Source organism: Oncorhynchus clarkii, chromosome 11, assembly GCF_045791955.1.
Source record: "Oncorhynchus clarkii lewisi isolate Uvic-CL-2024 chromosome 11, UVic_Ocla_1.0, whole genome shotgun sequence".
Classification (NCBI taxonomy): Eukaryota; Metazoa; Chordata; class Actinopteri; order Salmoniformes; family Salmonidae; genus Oncorhynchus; species Oncorhynchus clarkii.
Window position 1 is genome coordinate 23,065,530 of NC_092157.1, and position 19,837 is coordinate 23,085,366.

Below are 19,837 nucleotides of genomic sequence, written 5' to 3' on the forward strand. Positions count from 1 at the left end.
TGGCAGTTCTATCTTGGCGGAAAACGTTATAGTTAGGAATGGAAATTTCAAGGTTTTTGGTGGTTTTCCTAAGCCAGGATTCAGACACGGCTAAGACATCTGGGTTGGCAGAGTGTGCTAAAGCAGTGAGTAAAACAAACTTAGGGAGTAGGCTTCTAATGTTAACATGCATGAAACCTTTGTAAACATGCATGAAAGGCTTTTACGTTTACAGAAGTCAACAAATGAGAGCACCTGGGGGGTGGGAGTGGAGCTAGGCACTGCAGGACCTGGATTAACCTCCACATCACCAGAGGAACAGAGGAGAAGTAGGATAAGGGTACGGCTAAAGACTATACGAACTGGCCGTCTAGCACGTTCAGAACAGAGCGTAAAAGGAACAGGTTTCAGGGCACGATAGCATAGATTCAAGGCATAGTGTACAGACAATGGTAAGGTAGGATGTGAGTACATTGGAGGTAAACCTAGGCATTGAGTAATGAAGAGAGAGATATAGTCTCTAGAAATGTTTAAACCAGGTGATGTCATCGCATATGTAGGAGGTGGAACAACATGGTTGGTTAAGGTATATTGAGCAGGGCTAGAAGCTCTACAGTGAAATAAGACAGTAATCACTAACCAGGACAGTAATGGACAAGGCATATTGATATTAGAGAGAGGCATGCGTAACCAAGTGAACATATGGGTCCAGTGAGTGGTTGGGCTGGCTGGGGACACAGCGATTCAGCCGATGCTAACAAGCTAACAGTTAGTAGGCCGGGGCTAAACAAGCTAGCAGCTAGTAGACCGGGGCAAGCTAGCAGTTAGCAGGCCGGGTTAGCAGGCAAGCAGTTAGTATGGGCTAGCAGTTACAGACTGGGCAGGTAAGCTAGCACTTAGCAGGCCTGGTTAGCAAGCAGTTAGCAGGGGCTAGCAGTTAGCAGACCGGGTTAGCAAGCAAGCAGTTAGCAAGGGCTAGCAGTTAGCAGACCGGGCAGGCAAGCTAGCAGTTAGCAGACCAGGTTAGCAAGCAAGCAGATAGCAGGGGCTAGAAAGTTAGCCTTTGGGGGACGTCACGATGGGGGTAAGTCTGTTTTTGCCTCTTCGTGCAGTGACGTCGATAGACCAGTCGTGGAATTAGTAGGGTTCCAAGTAGCTCTAGGTAGCTAGCAGGCCTAGCTGGTTAGCATAATGGGCCTTCAGCGGGCGTCGCGCCTGAGGGGCCTGTTGGGAGTCCTCGGGCAGATTATTTCGGTATTCCAGTCGTAGGGGATCTGCGGGGTTCCATGCCCCGTACCGGCTGTAGAAGGGGTCCGGATATTGTAGCCAGGAGTATACTTCGGTAGTAGCCCAGGAGTATACTTCGGTGATAGCACAGGAGCTCTGGCCGGGCTAGCTTCAAGCTAATTTGTGCTTGCTCTGGGATGGAAACGCTAGCCAGGAGTAGTCATCCTGGATTGCGGTTAGCTAGTGCTGAAGATCCAGATGAAAATGTTCAGTTTGCGGTAGGAATCCGGGGATAAAAATAACAGGTCCGTTATGCTCTGGTTAGAGTCACGTTGTTCGAACTGACGAGAGCTTTCCGAGCTGAAGGTTAGCTGATGACCGCTGGCAATGGTTTGCTGACTGATAGCTGGTAGTTAGCTGGCTAGCTTCAGTTGAGGAATTCCAGATCCGAAGTAAATATAAATACTTTAGGAAAAAAAAGAAAAATCCACGCCACATTGGGTGAGGCGGGTTGCAGGAGAGTATTTAGATGTTGAGGTTTAGCAAAATATTTTAAAGGATATGCGACGAAAAAGATGTAAAACGATATATACAAGGGACACGACAGGACAAAGACGTCTGACTGCTACGCCATCTTGGATTACCACGACTAAGGTCTTCAGACTGGGGCAAAGGTTCACTTCCCAACAGGACAAGCATAAAAGCAAATATAAAACAACATGTACATATAAAAGCATCCGACGAAGATCTGAACTGAAGCAGAATAACAGAGGAACGTTATGAACATGGCAGAATCTTATAGAGTTTAACTTAAAGGAATGGGAGCAATATGGGAATGGTGTGGCTGCTAATATCCACATTATGCTTCTCCTGTTCTGGGTAAGGTACAGATATAGATAGTAAGGCCAATGACTGGTCCAGACATCTGGGACCCCTAGGGAGATGTATTTTTCACACTCCAACCCCAGCCTCATGGGCCTCCACTGGACTACCGAGCCAGAAACAGACCCATGGCCCAGTCACCTCCAGAGTCGACCAGGAGAACTAGGTGAAGGGAAGATTGCGACAAATGTTCAGCGACAGTAGAAGTACAAAGACACAACCACTGTCATTACTGTTCACTGTAAAATCCTTTGTGAGTGTTTGTGCATAAGGGTGCACATGCATGCACGCATCTGGATCTCAATTGTGCCTCTGCAATCCATTATCATCCTCGCCACATTTCAATCTGCGTTAAGCCAACTCCTATCATTGCTCCACTTCACTCCATGCTTGGCTTCCCTCTCTGGCCATGATGGATCGCCAGTGCCCAATGGGGGAACGTTACTGTGTGAAAGGGAAAGTCCATTTCTATGTGGAGCAGCAGTACAGAGGAACTGCAGAGCAGCCCAATGGGCTTTGCAGGCGTTCCGGCTCCAGTGGATCAGGGGAAAGGCTCTTAGACTCCATAGGAGGGCCCTTGGCGAGGAGGGACAGGTGGGAGAGGACCAGAGGAATTAAGTGGGGCAACTGCCAGTTTGCAGGGTTGTAACATTACACAACAATACACACACATCTAAAAGTTTTAAAAAATGATGAAATATAGAAGTATTAGGATGAGCAATGTTGGAGTATGGAGTATATATATGTATATATATATATATATATACATACAGTACCAGTGGGAAGCACACATGCGGAGATCATCCGTTCACCTACTCTGTGTCTCACAAAAATCTCAAATTTTGACTCATCAGACCAAAGGACAGATTTCCACCAGTCTAATGTCCATTGCTCATGTTTCTTGGCCCAAGCAAGTATTTTCTTCTTATTGGTGTCTTTTAATATCTTCTCTATACCACCCCTCCCTTGTCACAAGACAACTGATTGGCTCAAACGCATCAAGAAGGAAAGAAATTCCACAAATGAACTTTTAACTGTTTAACTGTTAATTGAAATGGATTCCAGGTGACTACCTCATGAAGCTGGTTGAGAGAATGCCAATAGTGGGCAAAGCTATCACCAAGGCAAAGGGTGGATACTTTGAAGAATCTCAAAAATAAAATATATTTTAATTTATTTAACACTTTTTTGGTTACTACATGATTCCATATGTGGTATTGCATAGTGTTGATGTCTTCACTATTATTCTACAATGTAGAAAATAGTAAAAATAAAGAAAAACCCTTGAATGAGTAGGTGTGTCCAAACTTTTGACTGGTAGTGTAAGTGAGTGTAGTGACAGGTAGGGTATGGGTTAACCCTATTCCCATTATAGTGCACTACTTCTGATCAGAGCCCACCATGGTATAAAGTAGTGCACTAGATAGGGAATAGGGTACCATGTGGGACACAACCATACTGATGCTAATCCAGGTTCTACAACCCAGTAGTATGGTGTCGAATTTAGGACAGCCTCACAGTCCCAAGAAGTTGGTGTTGATGCTGTCCTAATACGCACACCAGACATTGTGACAATTTTGATGCTACTGCAGGACAGGTTCTTACCAGGAAGGTAGCGATGGCCACTCCTATGATGAAGCCAGCGATGACATCAGACCAGTGGTTCCGATACTCAGCCACTCTGTTGAGTCCTGTGAGGAAGGCCAGACACATCAGACCCAGGGACAGCACAGGCTTGGCTAGCCGCGTCCCTTTGGCTTTCACCGTGCACGTGATGTAACTCTGGTGAGAGGGAAGAAGAAGATGGGAATGGTTCACTGTTATTCCCTCACATTTTATAGACAACTATATGCTTTCTACTAGGGAATGTACATATATTTATAGTTCTTTACAAAGAAGTAGACATCCTCCCACCCTTACCTTCATACTGATAGACTGCACATAGTCAAATCAGTGCTTAATCTTCCTTATACGGCATTGGTGTCATCTCTCAAACAGAGCAAATGGGACCGCATACAACATGTAGGAACCATAGACATCTTGAGAATGCCAATACTATATTAATTCAGCAACAACAGAGTGCATCAATGCCTGTTACAGTATATATGAGTCCCCCGTGTGACTAGGGTTGTATAGAGCTGGGTCTCTATTCAAGTAAATGGTTTCTCATCTAAAGTACAGTATATCCGAGGTGGGTACAGGGCTGTCGGTGGATGTGTTGTTTCTAACTAACTGTCGCCTCTTTGCCCCCCTGCTCTACCTGAGAGGGAAAGACAGATAGACACAGATTGAGAGAGCGTAGGGTACCGGTGGAAAAGAGAGACAGACAGAAAGAAAGAAAAAGAGGGTGGTGGGGTGTGGGAGTGAGAGACAGACAGACAGAGAGAGAGACAAACAGAGTGAAACACACAGAGTACACAGCTGCCCCTGTCTCAGTGCTAAATTAGGAAGCCTGTGAGTCAAGCAGAGAGAAAGTGCCCGGAGCGGTGCCTCCCCTAACCCAGCTGGGACACAGATGATAGAGGTGGACTAAACAGGGCCTGTCACTCTTCTTAATTGTTTTAATCATTCTGATATGACATGGCATGGTGACAGTGGGACTCAAAATTCTCAAAAGTAACTTCAAAGTGACTGTAACATTCATTTAAACATGTTGCAAATGAGCTTAAAAGGCAATTGAATGGCCCTTAAAACGTAACTAAACAAACGGAGAGAAAACAAATGCCCATTGTCCCATTGTCGTTACGTGGCTGGAGAAGTAAAGGAGAGGAAACATGATTAAGAGTTTTGTTTTCCCTTGTTGTAGTCCTCTGAAGTGAAGCCACACGCTTTATAACGAATCCCTTCATGTCAGAGCTGCAGATGAGTAATTGTTTTTTTCATTAGTGCAAACTCTATGCTCTGAGGGCACATTACCCATTGTTATCTCTCTCTCTATGGACTCAAAGGTTGCATGCACCCTGACCCATTTTCATTCCTTCTCTTCTCTGGGGGTTAGAAAGAGATACACAACATTAGATATATTTTTTTAATCTTTCTCTATCTCGCTCTGCGTTAGTTTATGCCATCTCTACATGACATGAGTTGACGTCAAGTAAAAAAAAATTATGCACTGTTCCAAAGGCAGAAAATGCACTATAAAAGTTTGCCATTTTAAATCAGAGATTTTGTATTGATTTCCGCTGGGTTAATGATAGCAGTGATATAGCATGATGATCATCGTCACGGTTGATGAACCACTGCTTTACGAGACAGTCGTTCCTTCCTGCAGGATAACAAACTACGATGAATACCATCACCACCTCCTTCACCATATCTCCCCATGCAGAAAGAACCTGATTAAAAACAGTTAAACCCAATGATAAGCTCTTCTGTGTGTAAAATGAAATCCCAGTAAATCCCCCAAAAGGCGATAGGGGTTCAGTCTTACTGCTGATTGACCTTAACATTTGGAATGGTCTGGCCCATTATGTGGTGATTCACTGTATCCCCAGAGCTTTCATTAAAACAGTGACTATACTGTGGTCAGGGTAGTGATGGTGTGTGTGTGAAGGGAAACTTTCTCCCACTCAGGTCAAGGGCATTGCTCACAGTCCTTCCCAGGGGGCATGGGTGGTAAGTTGTTAAAAACGTATACATTTCACACATGACGACACTCTTACTATGTCCCTCCAAAAATGTCCTCCGAGGCAGTAATCCAATCTACCCAATGGGTGAGGTCAACTTGATTTCAACCATCTAATAGCCTTACAGAATGCTTTACACAGGAGTTGAAGCTCCGACCTACATTTTCAATTTAATGTCACATATTAAGTGACATTTGTACTGTCACTAATCAAGGATTGTCAGTTAAATGGGAGTGGGACACTATAAATATATTCTGAAGAGATGAAGAAGAGTGACAATGTCCTTTACTGACAACCTTTTAAAGATCAATCTCTCCCACAGAGTTAGCATGCTGTCATACTCTACTGACTGACTGGATATACTGTCAAACCCATCCTGTATAGAGGCCTTAAGGTTTTAAAACCACAATCTGTACATGTTGCACATAAAGATAAAGTCAAATGACTTCATTCATTATATTTGGTTGAGCATTCCATCAAAGAGTGGACTGCCATTGAATGTCTTTGGACTGCCTTTTAATGGGAACATACCCTTCTCAGCCATAATGAACTAGGTAAGCCTATAATACAGTACAGTATACAACAATCACATTGTCTCATTCAGATTATCCCATACAACAGATTCTAGATGATGTCCACAAGCCAAGCATTTGATCCTGCTATGGGCTCATTACCAGCAGCCTGTAATAATGCTCCAGACAATGAGGGAATAACAGGAGTAATCACCAATCTCCATAGTGCTGCTTTACAGTAGCATGCAGAAAGCTAACTTCTGTCAGGGGTTCACCTTGGGGTTATGATAGGGGCTGTACCAAATGTTTGATGTATTATAATAATTGATTTTGCTTATGTTGTATTATAGGGTCCTAGACTACCGATTAACAATATATATTAATTATATTGTTATATTGTTATATTATTGTTATATTATTATATTGTTCCACAGTCTTTTCTAATCTCTGCCTCTTATAAAAAAACATGTCTGAGAAATGTGTGACTGTGAAGACAGAACTCTGCGTAAGAGATACAAGACTAGTCAGACATTCCACTATAAATCCACTTGGACATTTACTGCTAAGCTTTTAGATAACACTAAAAGTCTTGTTTATATAGCTGTGTAGGAATGGTTTTGGTCTCATGAGTAGAAGGTAATGACGTAGGCAGTTACATCACAAGGGGTTGACTACAAACATGATAAAAGCAGCTTGGAACCTTTTCTATTTTGCAGAACTGGAAACATGCGTGCTATGTTCCTGTTGTCAACTTCTGTCTGCAATTGCATTAATAAAGGTTTTTGAATGATTCAATTAAAGATATTGTCAGAATGCTAATTTCACCAATGAGCCAATGATTGATAAGGAACAAGGAATGAACCCCAACACTTCTAACTTGTGCTTTACAGTAGCATGCTAACCATTAAATACAATGGGTTTTATGTAGCTAGCTTAAAGGCGCTAACTGCTAATAAACAATGTGCTTTACAGTATCATGCTAACCAATGCTAACAGCTACAAAACAATAGCACTGCTAACTGACCTACATCTATAAATGGATCAAGGGGGGAAAAACAGTCCATTCAAACATACAGTTGAAGTCGGAAGTTTACATTTTTTCAACCAATTCGCACATTTCTTGTTTACAAACTATAACTTTGGCAAGTCGGTTAGGACATCTACTTTGTGCATGACACAAGTAATTTTTCCAACAATTGTTACAGACAGATTATTTCACTTATAATTCACTGTATCACAATTCCAGTGGGTCAGAGGTTTACATACATGAAGTTGACTGTGCCTTTAAACAGCTTGGAAAATTCCAGAACATTATGTCAGGGCTTTAGAAGCTTCAGATAGGCTAACTGACATAATTTGAGTCAATTGGAGGTGTACCTGTGGATGTCTTTCAAGGCCTGCCTTCAAACTCAGTGCCTCTTTGCTTGACATCATGGGAAAATCAAAAGTAATCAGCCAAGACCTCCACAAGTCTGGTTCATCCTTGGGAGCAATTTCCAAACACCTGAAGGTATCACGTTCCTCTGTACAAACAATAGTACGCAAGTATAAACACCATGGGACCACACAGCCGCCATACCGCTCATGAAGGAGACGCGTTCTGTCTCCTAAAGATGAACGTACTTTGGCGCAAAAAGTAGAAATCAATCCCAGAACAACAGCAAAGGACCTTGTGAAGATGCTGGAGGAAACAGGTACAAAAGTACCTATATCCACAGTAAAACGAGTCCTATATCGACATAACTTGAAAGGCCTCTCAGCAAGGAAGAAGCCGCTGCTCCAAAACCGCCATAAAAAAAGCCAGACACGGTTTGCAACTGCACATGGGGACAAAGATCGTACTTTTTGGAGAAATGTTCTCTGGTCTGATGAAACGAAAATAGAACTGTTTGGCTATAATGACCATCATTATGTTTGGAGGAAAAAGGGGGAGGCTTGCAAGCCAAAGAACACCACCCAACCGTGAAGCACAGGGGTGGCAGCATCATGTTGAGGGGGTGCTTTGCTGCAGGAGGAACTGGTGCACTTCACAAAATAGATAGCATCATGAGGCAGGAAAATTATGTGGATATATTGAAGCAGCATCTCAAGACATCAGTCAGGAAGTCAAAGCTTGGTCGCAAATGGGTCTTCCAAATGGACAGTGACCCCAAGCATACTTCCAAAGTTGTGGCAAAATGGCTTAAGGACAACAAAGTCAAGGCATTGGAGTGGCCATCACAAAGTCCTTACCTCAATCCTATAGAAAATTTGTGGGCAGAACTGAAAAAGGGTGTGCGAGCAAGGAGACCGACAAACTTGAATCAGTTACACCAGCTCTGTCAGGAGGAATGGGCCAAAATTCACCCAACTTATTGTGGGAAGCTTGTGGAAGGCTACCCGAAACGTTTGACCCAAGTTAAACAATTTAAAGGAAATGCTACCAAATACTAATTGAGTGTATGAAAACTTCTGACCCACTGGGAATGTGATGAAAGAAATAAAAGCTGAAATAAATCATTCTCTCTACTATTATTCTGACATTTCACATTCTTAAAATAAAGTGGTGATCCTAACTGACCTTAAACAGGGCATTTTTACTGGGATTAAATGTCAGGAATTGTGAAAAACTGAGTTTAAATATAGTTGGCTAAGGTGTATGTAAACTTCAGACGTCAACTGTACCTTTCGGCAACTAGTCAAACACTGGAACTAGTAAAAGGGATATTTGCTACGTGGGATATACAGTGCCTTCAGAAAGTATTCACACCGCTTGACTTTTTCCACATTTGTGAACGACCGGCTCGATTCGGTCTTATGTAGCAAATTTTGAAATTGTGTTTTTTACATTGGATAGAAGTAGAGACTTAGAGCTAGAAAATGGTATATCATACACTACATTTGAGGAAAAATGGTAAAGTAATTCTGCTTTGAAAGTTGATATTCCCGCTTTTGAGAAAATGGCCCTTGAATGTTTTGGTACACCTACCGGAGAGCTTCTCTCTGTCTACCTCCATTCAGCATTGTTCACACACTCTTAAGCCTTAGCCCCACCATTCTTCAAAGATTCACATGTGAGGCCATGTGCTACACAGAGTGAGTACAGTAGTGTACAAAACAACCGAAGATTTCAAGAATAAGGCTGGTTTATACTATGTATATCAACATGTCTGTAGGCAGTTGTCACAGTGACATCCTGAATATTCTATTGTCGTCTGAAATTAAACTTTTCGTTGTTTTTATGAAAAAGTATAAACACAAAAATGACATGCTGCATGACATCAGCAGCCTTATTTTAACACCAATAAACCCATCCGTTTAAAAATGTATTTAGTAGAGGTCGACCGATTAATTGGAATGGACAATTAATTAGGGCCAATTTCAAGTTTTCATAACAATCGGAAATCGGTATTTTTGGACAGCGATTTGGCCGATTTTTAAAATAAAAATGTAAAGATTTTTTTTTGATGATCTTCGGATGTTTTCACTCACGAGACTCCCAGTTACACAACAAATGCTCCTTTTGTTCCATAAAGATGATTTTTATACCCAAAATACCTCAGTTTGTTTGTCACGTTATGTTCAGAAATCCACAGGAAAGAGCGGTCACGACAACGCAGACGGAAATTCCAAATAGTCTCCATAATGTCCACAGAAACATGTCAAACGGTTTTTATAATCATTCCTCAGGTTGTTTTTAAAATATACAGTAGATGAAGATCAGATATTTTATGACCAACTTATGCAGACATCCAGGTAATTCCAAAGGGTTCACATACTTTTTCTTCAATCTAGCGAACCAGGCAACTAAAAGCAACTAAACACCGTTTTGGTTCATTTCTATCATGTTAGCTAGATAGCCAGTTCAAATAATGACCATATCATATAGCTGAAATTAAGCTAATTTGTCTTCGTTGTTACAGGAAAATAAACCTACAACAAGATCATTATTTACAAGTAATGGCAAGTTAATTACAGAAAATAGCTTATGGTTGTGAGTGTGACAAAATAAAATCAGGGCATTCTAACTGAGAATTTTGTAACTTGGACACTGTCTCATTGGCCTGACGTTATATCTTAATTTCACTTTGGTGCAGGTCATGTTGTTCTTCACATTACCGTCTCTGCTAAGCACACACTATATCAAATAAAATCAACATTTATTGTCACATGCACAGGATACAGAAGGTGTAAACAGTACAGTTGTCACGACTTCTGCAGAAGTTGGTCCCTCTCCTTGTTCGGGCGGCGTTCGGCGGTCGACGTCACCGGCTTTCTAGTCACCACCGATCCATGTTTCATTTAGGTATTGTTTTGTCTTTATCATACACACCTGGTTTCCATTCCATTAATTATGTTCCTTATTTAACCCTCTGGCTTCCCTCTCTGTTTTGTGCGTTATTGTTTGTCATGTGGGTTCGTGTTTTTTGTGCTCAGGATTATTGTGTTTTTCCTTGTTGGAGCATTACTTATATTTTGAGTACATTTCAGACAATTACTCATATCTGTGTCCTGCGCCTGACTCCGCATTTTTCCATTCACCAACACCTTCATAACAGTGAAATGGTTACTTGCATAGCATTTTGTTTAGACATGTAGCTAGCTAGCTAAACATTATACAATGGGTGGGTCTAATCCTGGATGCTGATTGGTTAAAACTGCATTCCAGCCTGTATTCTAGCATTTGGTTTTTCAATAGCGGAGATTTGTATAAACCTTGCTGTCTGTCTCTTTGACATTTGAAACATTGTTTCAATATTGAAATTCGATCTCCAGCTGTCCCATAGTAAGGAGTCGGGATGAGAGAGACAGGCAGACAGCTTTTCTCAGCCAGTCAAAATCATGAATCAGCTGGCATCATTTTTATGGATCAATACAAAGAAATGTCAATAGCGAACAGGTAAAACAAAACGAATTGCAGCTTCAGTTTTAAGTGATTGTGTTAGCTGTGTTGTTGGCTAGCTCCACCGAACAACAGTGTCCTGATGAGAGAGCATAATTGCACATCATTAGCTCATTGTTATGGATGTATCCAAATAAAATAGCTTAAACAAACACAAATGCAGCTACTTTGCAGCTACTCTGGCTGCAATGTGACTGTAAGTTATCCGTAGTTGGCTAGCTAGCAAGGGATAAAATCGTTGCCAGCCAGTATGGCAAAAGAACATTTAGAACGAACGACTGGGTCGCGTCCATAGATACAGAACAAAAAAAACAAATGATTGTGTTGCATCTCTGGCAACGGAATCGATAGAACGAACGACCAGCCGGCTTGGGTAGCATCCTTTGATTTGTGTCGGGACTATATTTTGTGGAAGGATTAAATAGTATTAATAAATTCATCAAAATAATATTTTTATAAAAATATGACAATCATTATTTGAATATGTTGGTAACCCATTGTACTAAAGTGAAATTGCCCTCGAAGCTGGTGTTTGGAGGATATATTGGCACAGGTGTTGTTAGGCCTGACATATTCCCAACTCATAATGTTACTACCCTGCATGAATCTGCTGGTAGCTAAAGCTAACCAACTAGCTAGGTTCAATGTTAGCTAGCTAGCTAACATTAGGCTATAACTAGTAATGCAAATGGCTGCCCTTAGTTTGAAGATGTAATCCGGAGACAGGTGTTTTATACAACAGCCTTTTTCTGTATGTTCTTTTTTAGACTCCCCCCGCATTATTTGAAATTAATAAAAAATGAGTCAAAAAGTTTTCAACCTTTTTGTTATGGCAAGCCTAAATAAGTTCAGGAGTAAAAACATGCTTAACAAGTCACATAATAGGTTGCATGGACTCACTCTGTGTGCAACAAGTGTTTAACATGATTTTTAAATGACTACCCCATCTCTGTACCCCACACATACAATTATCTGCAAGGTCCCTCAGTCGAGCAGTGAAATCCAAGCACAGATTCAACCACAAAGACCAGGGAGGTTTTCAAATGGTTCGCAAAGAAAGGCACCTATTGGTTGATGGCAAAAAAAAGAAGCAGACAATGAATATTTCTTTGAGCATGGTACAGTTATTAATTACACTTTGGATGGTGTATCAATACGCCCAATCACTACAAATATATAGGTGCCCTTCCTAAGTTAGTTTCCGGAGAGGAAGAAACCGCTCAGGGATTTCGAGTTTAATGGCTGTGATAGGAGAACACTGAGGATGGATTAACAACATTGTAGTTCGTCCACAATACTAACATACAGTGGTTCCTCCTTTAAAAGTTGCAGTGTACTGTGGCGCAGCTTGCATGGTGCCGCAGAATTCTATGGCACGTTATTTAAGTGTGAACCACTGGTACCATTAATGCTTGTTAGTGCTAGTTTGATAACCAGAGGGCATCTTTGAGAAGCATTTGATCGCCTTCAATAATGGCTTTACTAGAGAATGCGGACATGCTGGAGACCGGGATTCCATTCCCCGACGGGGGGAAGGAGTAGGCTGTCCCTTTAAATAAGAATTTGTTCTTAACTGATTTCATATGTGTTATTTCATAGTTGTGATGTCTTCACTATTATTCTACAATGTAGAAAATAGTAAAAAATAAAGAAAAACCCTGGAATGAGTAGCTGTCCAAACTTTTATTGGTACTTGCTTAATTAATTTGATTAATATTATGGTGTTTCTATTCCAAGAAAAATTCCGTCAGGATGGTACGGAAAATATTGGCGCTGTATAACGTGACAGTCGGGAGTAGAACGTGGCGGTGTTGAACGTGACTGTCGGGAGTACAGTACTGGGCTATTTAGCTAAAGAATCCCTGTGTCATGTGGGCATGTGGGAGACCGGGGTTCAATTCCCTGACAGGGACGAAGGTGTAGGCTGTCCTTGTAAATAAGAATTTGTTCTTAACAGACTTGCCTAGTTAAATAAAGGTTACACTAAGAGTATAGCATTTCTACACTCAAATGTTCTAATTCTAATCTAACCAATACCCAAACGGAGATTCAGTGAAAATAAAAATCTCATTGATTTATCAAGACCAGTCCCAATGCTTGTCTCAGAGCAGCATGAAATGGTGCTAAAATAGTTGTAGGCTATTGCTTCTAACTTCAATATGCTCTTTAAATAAATAAGACCTACACCACTTTGACCAGCACATTACTCACTAGTGAGACTCATGTCGCCTACGGTAGGCCTACAGTATATCGAAAAATAAGATGTGACTCTCCGCCAATAATTACATATAGAGGATTGGAGGATATGTCTGTAATTCAGTGACATTTATTCCCATAGTAATTCGTTATGGATCCATAACTAAATAAACATTGGCATTTTGAAAGAGTATTTTTATCATCATTTTATTAACAAAAACATAAAGATGCCATTATTAGTTACATTGTTTAGTTTGAACGTGCAGACTGGCACTAATAACAGAACCGCGGGAACGTTTCCCTTGTCAGCGCCATTATTAGTGCAATGCCCCTTAAAGTGTTGTCAGTGTGGCGGGGTGGCTAGGTCGGTCTTCTGTGCATGGCTCTGCGGCCCATCCCGTGCCCCCTGCCCTGAACCTCGCGCTCTTTCAGTGGATACAGCTGGAGAACTGCAAGGCAATGCCATTGTGTGCCACTCGGGAGCCATGAACAATATGACCAATATATATTGTCCTCCTAATAACAGGGTTTATAATATATATGTGAGAATATCCAATGGGCTTTCATATCATTCTAAATTAATAATAATAATAATAATCACTTTCTTTAAAAAATAACAATATTTTGGAGATGATTTCGTTTTCAAATAACGTAAAATGACCAAGAAAATTATAATTCTGGGACATGGGGTGAGACATTGTTACTAATTTGTAAATAAAGCCAGTATGTTATTTAGAATGATTTATTTCTGTTTTTAGAGGGAGAGAAACCAAAAACCTACAATCATCTCATAGGTCTCCCAGTTGAGGGCAGCACGGGTATTGAACCAGCATCTGTAGCAACACAGTGTCTTAGACCATTGCACCCCTCAGGCGCTGTATAACGTGACCGGTCGGGAGTGGCCTACACTACTACAGTAAGACCAAAATAATCCTAACAAAATAAAATAATAAAAACCTTAGTGTAATAACAGTTTGAGTAAGTAATACTGAAGTCCACAATTATCAGTTTCTATTTAGGTTTATGTCGCCCATTCATTGTCAGTTAGAGACACAGCAGGACCCAAAAGCATAGTCAATGCTCTAGCTCTCCCTTGCGCTGGTCTGGAGCAATGAAGTAGTACCGTACTGAACCACAAATTACCTCTAAGTCCCACGGTGTAAGCTCGCAATTTTTAAAGGAGGAACCACTGTAAATGACAGAGTGAAAAGAAGGAAACCTGTACAGAATACAAATATTCCAAAACATCCATCCTGTTTCCTATAAGGCACTAAAGTAATACTGCAGAAAATACAAAGCATTATATTTGGGGCAAATCCAACACAACACATCACTGAGTAATACTTTTCATATTTTCAAGCATGGTGGTGGCTGCATCATGTTATGGGTAAGATTGTCATTGACAAGGACTAAGGAGTTTTTTAGGATAAAAATAAATGGAATAGAGCTAAGCACAGGCAAAATCCTAGAGGAAAACTTGATTCAGTATGCTTTCCGACAGACACTGGGAGACAAATTCACCTTTCAGCAGGACAACCTAAAACACAAGGCCAAATACACACTGGAGTTTCTTACCAAGAAGCCATTGAATGTTCCTCAGTGGCCTAGTTACAGTTTTGACATAAATCGTCTTGAAAATCTATGGCAAGACTCAAAAATGGCTGTCTAGCTATGATCAACAACCAACTTCACACATCTTTAAGAATAAAAAAAGATAACGATATATGTGTGTTTTATTTTGTATTAAAAAAATATATGTTTGACTTTTTATTCCACTTTGACATTACACAGTATTTTGTGTAATGGATTTCATTTTCATTTTTTTGTCAAATAAATGAAAATTAAATCCATTTTAATCCCATTTTGTAACGTTCTGAAGGTACTGTATGCCTTAAGATGATCTAACCCATCACAGATAAGAAAATCTGACAGAGTTTGATCTGGGAAGTGTATTCCCCTGTAGCTGTAGTCTGCAGTGAAGTTAGGATTCCCTATGAAAGACACTGCCATCAGACTGTGGTCCTCTGAACAGGACTCATATTTACATGTTGTCTCAGTGTATGAGTGCTGATCTAGGATCAGTTTTCCCTTTAATGTCCTACTCCAGTCTTTCTCATAGCCAAATAATTCATAGCCAAGATTTTTTTTTTAAATATAGCAATATGTTTGTTATGATCTTCTGTCATGTTATATATAAATTAACCATCCCACATGAAATACTACAGTTTCCTATAGAATACTACAGTACTTACTATAGTATTCTGTAGTAAACTTTAATATACTGAAGAATACTATACTACACACTGAAGTATTCCTTGATCATGTGTAGTTGTTACTACAGAATGTTGTAGTATACTGTAGAATACTATAGTAAATACTACAGTATTATCTGCAAAAACTCTGAAATAAATACTAGAGTAATGTCCACAAAAACACTACAGTCTGCAGAAACATTACACTTTTTTAGCTATAGTAAATACTACAGTATTTAATGTGCTTATACCTTGTCCATTCCCCTATCTATTTAAGTATTTTGTTATTGTAGCGTGGACAATAACATATGTACTCTCTAAAAACAATATATGGAGAAAATGTTTTTATGTATTTTTTCTTTTTTACTTTTTATGTTTAGCTCTCGTAATATAATTTTATATATGTATTCATGTGTGTGTAATAGAATACATCTGTCAAAAACAAATATAGACATTAATAAATGCATTTCTATAGCTTCCAAGATCTTTTTACAATACAGGAGGAAAATAAATACAATCAAATTGTATTTGTCACACGCTTTGTAAACAACGGGTATAGACTAACAGTCAAATGCTTACTTACGGGTCCTTTTTCAGCAATGCAGAGTTAAAGATAACTGCCAGGTCACTGAACTCCTCCATATAGGCAGTCTCGTTGTCAGTTGTCGGTGATCAGGCCTACCACCATCATGTCATCAGCAAAGTTGATGATGATGTTAGAGTTGTGCGTGGCCAGTACAGGAGGGGGCTAAGCACAAACCCCTGAGGGGTCCCCGTGTTGATGGTCAGCGTGGTGGATGTGTTGTTGCCTGCCTTCACCGCATGGGGGCAGCCAGTCAGGAAGCCCAGGATCCAGTTGCAAAGGGAGGTGTTCAGTCCCAGGGTCATGAGCTGAGTCGTCGTAATAGTTTCGGACGTTACAGACATTTATGTGAGAAGACCGATTTTTGGGATGTCTCGTGGTCTGACAAGCACCACTCTAGCTCTGCCACCGTTCACCACAGATGTGGAAGGGCATTATTAGTGGATGCGGTGGATTGAGATGCAGCCCAAAAACATATCACTAGTGTAAACAATGTCAAATTGTCCTCTTTTTAGTTGATAAAGTCATCCCAAATGTAATCAGCTGTTTTTAAGAATGTCACTGTAATCCTAATTTTAAGAAAATGTAATCCAGGCTGATTACAGTTACTTCATTTTTGTAATCGGATCACTGTCACGCCCTGACCTTAGTTCCTTTTTATGTCTCTATTTTGGTTTGGTCGGGGCGTGAGTTGGGGTGGGCATTCTATGTTGTTTGTCCATGTGTTTGGCCTGGTATGGTTCCCAATCAGAGGCAGCTGTCTTTTGTTGTCTATGATTGAGAACCATACTTAGGTAGCCTGTTCCCACCTGGTGTTTGTGGGTAGTTGTTTCCTGTTTTGTGTTGTGTCACCTTTCAGGACTGTTTTGATTTTCGTTGTTTCACTTTGTTAGTTTGTATTTCGTGTTCAGTTATATTTAATTACATGGACACTTACCACGCTGCGTTTTGGTCTGATCTTTCCTGTTCCTCAGATGAAGAAAATGGTTACAATCACACCAATACAAAATGAAATCGAGAATCGGCTTTCTATTTCGCAACAAAGCCTCCCTCACTCATGCCGCCAAACTTACCCTAGTAAAACTGACCATCCTACCAATCCTCGGCTTCCGCGATGTCATCAACACAATATAGCTTCCAATACTCTACTCAGCAAACTGGATGCAGTCTATCACAGTGCCTTATACCACCCACCACTGCGACCTGTATGCTCTAGCCGGCTGGCCCTCGCTACATATTTGTCGCCAGACCCTCTGGCTCCAGGTCAACTATAAGTCTTTGCTAGGAAAAGCTCCGCCTTATCTCAGCTCACTGGTCACGGTAACAACACCCACCCGTAGCACGCGCTCCAGCAGGTATATTTCACTGGTCATCCCCAAAGCCAAACACTTCCTTTGGCCGCATTTCCTTCCAGTTCTCTGCTGCCAGTGACTGGAATGAATTGCAAAAATCGCTGAAGCTGGAGACTTACATTTCCCTCACTAACTTGAAACATCAGCTATCTGAGCAGCTAACCGATCGCTGTATCTGTACATAGTCCATCTGTAAACAGCCCACCCAATCTACCTACCTCATCCCCATATTGTTTTTATTTACCTTTTTGCTCTTTTGCACACCAGTATCTCTACTTGCACATCACCATCTGCTCATTTACCACTGCGTGTTAATCTGCTAAATTGTAATTACTTCGCTACTATGGCCTATTTATTGCCTACCTCCTCACTCCATTTGAACGCACTGTATATAGACAATTTTTTTCTATTGTGTTATTGCCTGTACGCCTGTTTATTCCATGTGTAACTATGTGCTGTTGTTTGTGTCGCACTGCTTTGCTTTATCTTGGCCAGGTCGCAATTGTAAATGAGAACTTGTTCTCAACTAGCCTACCTGGTTAAATAAAGGTGAAATAAAAAAATAATAAAAAAATAACATAAAAAAACATGATCCCTGTTAAATGTAATCCATTATTACCCAACCCTGAGCATATAATATAGCTCGGTATTAGTATTATTTATTTTATATAGTATTTTTTGCTCATCTTTATCAAGGGTGGCAATCATTTTGGAGGTGACTGTACATACTCCTCCAGCAGAACTCAGAGACTAGGAGAAATCCATCTATACGCATATCAGCAGCCAGAAAAAAAGACAGAACTGTTCAGAGACTTGGAGATGTCCATTTTTATGCAAATCTACCAGCCAGATAAAAAGCAAAGCTTCAGACCAAAACAATATAGAGAAAGTTGATTTACATACTGTGTGGGTGATGGAACAAATTTGATTGAAAAAGTGAAATATCAAATGTGAAATCTTCAAATAATTGCATCTTACCAGCAGGCACTCTTCGACCAATGAAAGGCTGCGACTCGAAACCAGAGTCCAAAACGAAAACAAAATTTTGAGACATGACAGCCTAGGCCAATCTGGCAAGAATTGATGAACAGATTATACAGGTTTAGAGACTACCAGGGTATATTTTGCAGTGTTCTTCGCATCTAGTCTGACTCATAGCCATCAAAGAACACCAGCCCACCCTAGACCGGCATCTATTGGGTCTACTCACTAAATCCACTTCAATCATTAAGATGTTCAAAAGCCTGTCCCTCACAGAATCTTGGAATTACCCTTTCACGCCTAGATGTCCCAGCGATGTCTATACAGTTCTGAAAGCCTGCTTTGTATTCCTATTACTACTATATAATCCTAATATGTATTCCATAGTTATTACATGTAATTAGTGAGGAGTTGTAACAGGGACTCACTCACTCTCTCAACATGTATCTTTGGTACATAGGTTCCTACTCACCGCAAGATAGAGAGCTGCGTAGACGCTGAGAGCAGCCTCTTTGGAGGGGAAGGTTTTACGTGCACGCAGGATATCCTCCTGGTTCCCGGTGCAGGCCTCTTGGTGGCTGATGTAGCGGAGGGCGTGCTGGCAGCCCAGGGCCGTGAAGTTAGGCTTACACACCGTCAGGAAGTGGGGGGACAGGTTGCCCGTCACCACCTGGCCCGCGTTTACAAAGATGTCCACAGTGAACAGCCCGAACGTGTACACTCCTGGAGAGAGAGCGAGATATACCTGTTAGGGGCTGAACATGTACACTCCTGGAGAGAGAGAGACACCTGTTAGATGCTTAACGTGTACACTCCTAGAGAGAGGGGGCCTAGATTCTGGTTATCAGTTATCATACTGTGTGGATAGTGTGTGGATCACTTAGAAATGTCCTTGTTTTTGAAAGAAAAGCTATTTTTTTTAATGGAGACGCCTCTTCACTGTTGACGTTGAGACTGGTGTTTTGCAGGTACTATTTAATGAAGCTGCCAGTTGAGGACTTGTGAGGTGGCTGTTTCTCAAACTAGACACTCTAATGTACTTGTCCTATTGCTCAGTTATGCACCGGGGCCTCCCACTCCTCTTTCTATTCTGGTTAGAGCCAGTTTGCTCTGTTCTGTGAAGGGAGTAGTACACAGCATTGTACGAGATCTTCAGTTTCTTGGCAATTTCTCGCATGGAATAGCCTTCATTTCTTAGAACAAGAATAGACTGACGAGTTTCAGAAAAAGTCCTTTGTTTCTGGCCATTTTGAGCCTTTAATCGAACCCACAAATGCTGATGCTCCAGATACTCAACTCGTTTAAAGGCTAATTTTATTGCTTCTTTAATCAGGACAACAGTTTTCAGCTGTGCTACCATAATTT

At 40.9% G+C, this 19,837-nt stretch overlaps 1 protein-coding gene across 2 annotated transcripts in view; it reads right to left on the reverse strand.

Moving 5' to 3' along the window:
• The window catches only part of LOC139420377 (phospholipid phosphatase related 5b), a 74,754-nt gene that overhangs the window by 12,849 nt on the left and 42,068 nt on the right, over positions 1-19,837 (reverse strand). For both annotated transcript variants that reach the window (XM_071170414.1, XM_071170413.1), the window contains exons 3-4: positions 18,945-19,195; positions 3,694-3,870 (exon numbers count right to left, since the gene is read on the reverse strand). In XM_071170414.1, coding sequence (XP_071026515.1) covers positions 3,694-3,870; positions 18,945-19,195 — 428 coding nt within the window. The remainder of the gene's footprint in view (positions 1-3,693; positions 3,871-18,944; positions 19,196-19,837) is intronic.